The sequence below is a fragment of the Morone saxatilis genome, unplaced genomic scaffold, assembly GCF_004916995.1.
Source record: "Morone saxatilis isolate NCDOM2014 unplaced genomic scaffold, NCSU_SB_2.0 Contig4, whole genome shotgun sequence".
NCBI classification, from domain to species: domain Eukaryota; kingdom Metazoa; phylum Chordata; class Actinopteri; family Moronidae; genus Morone; species Morone saxatilis.
Genome location: NW_023339984.1, coordinates 17,271,143 through 17,272,519, shown reverse-complemented (window position 1 = coordinate 17,272,519; position 1,377 = coordinate 17,271,143). Strand labels below are relative to the sequence as shown.

The window sequence follows — 1,377 nt, the reverse complement described above, 5'->3', positions numbered from 1 at the left end:
TAACATCCTGCACAAACCACGCTACAGCAACTTGCACCCCAAAATGCAATTTTACTATGTGTTTATTAATAGTCTGTTACAAGTAAAAAAAAACAACACACCTCTGGCTCTATCCTCCAGTTGTTTGGAGGTCTCTTACTTTCTCCCTTCCCTCTGTATTTGTAAGCAGAAAACACTGGAATCCTGTTCTTGGTGTCGTAGAGGGTCAGAAACCTTCTCTTATTATTGTAAGTCTGGCAAATGGGTTTGTAGCGGTTCTGGTCCTGGATTTTCCCACCCTCCAAGATGCCTGGGAGCTCTGGTGGAGTTTTCTTAAGGAGAAACTGGTCACAGTCTGACACCTCCTTTACCACCTCAGCCACTGTGAGAACAGCTGACAGGAAGAGGAAGGCAGCGAGGAACCAGAGAGACCTTGTCTTCAGTGATTCCATCTTCAAACACTGTATTGTTTAATCAGAGGAGAGAACAACAGTTAGGTCAGGTTGCTGTTAGGCAATGCAATTTTTCTAATTTCCAGCAGCTGGTGGAGAGTTCCTGCTTTTAAACTTGTGTGCATTGCGCATTCCACTAACGCAAGCAACTTTAACGAGGCACAAGAGCAAGCTTTGGATTTGCCCCCTGTTGATGCGGTGGGTACAAGCTTTAGTAAGAGCTACACTACACACTAGCCTTTTCAAAACAAAAACCACAAGAGCAAAAGTATAATGAATGGATGTGTGGCTAACAACATACAGTACCTACCTAGGCCAAGGAGCATTTTAATAGTCTTTAGGCTGCATTCTGTGTAATGGCCAGCAGGTGGCAGCTCCATCGGCTGCAATACAAAGCAATACCATGCAGTCTTATGGAGAAATGAGCCGACTTCTCACTTAATTTATTCTGACTTCTCACTCCATTTATTAGCTCAGTAAACAGTTTCCTGATGAGTTTGTGGTCTCAATTTGAAGCCTTCTTCCATACAGCATGACACTCATTTCTTAAATTATGGTCCCATTTAGGGTAAAACTCATTCTCAGTGAGTCCAATCAAACTGTCAAACTAAGCAGTGCAGTGCTGATCAAATATGGATCCCGATTCTGTTACTGCGTTCACTATTTCTCACCTGAAATCTGGAATATGAGATGGTGTGTGACCAGGTGAGCCACCATTGTTTTCTGCTAAGGACGAGTCAAAACTGAGCTCAACTCGCAGTATGTCACCTCCTTGGATTTGAGGAACTGTACACTCTACCCATTGTTATCCAGGATAAAGTAAAGCCAAACACTGTCTTCACCGTGAAAGTCTTTTCTCTTGTAATGTTAAAATGAAAACAAGTCTGTCTGAAATAAAGGGTCCATTGTTTCAAAAACTACTTTCTATAGTAAATCTGCCACGTAA

At 42.3% G+C, this 1,377-nt stretch overlaps 1 protein-coding gene across 1 annotated transcript in view; it reads right to left on the bottom strand.

Moving 5' to 3' along the window:
• Window positions 1–431, bottom strand: part of LOC118337923 (endonuclease domain-containing 1 protein-like) — a 1,559-nt gene extending 1,128 nt beyond the window's left edge. Inside the window, exon 1 of the mRNA XM_035675088.1 lies at window positions 102–431. Coding sequence (XP_035530981.1) covers window positions 102–431 — 330 coding nt within the window. The remainder of the gene's footprint in view (window positions 1–101) is intronic.
• Window positions 432–1,377: the final 946 nt, after the last annotated feature.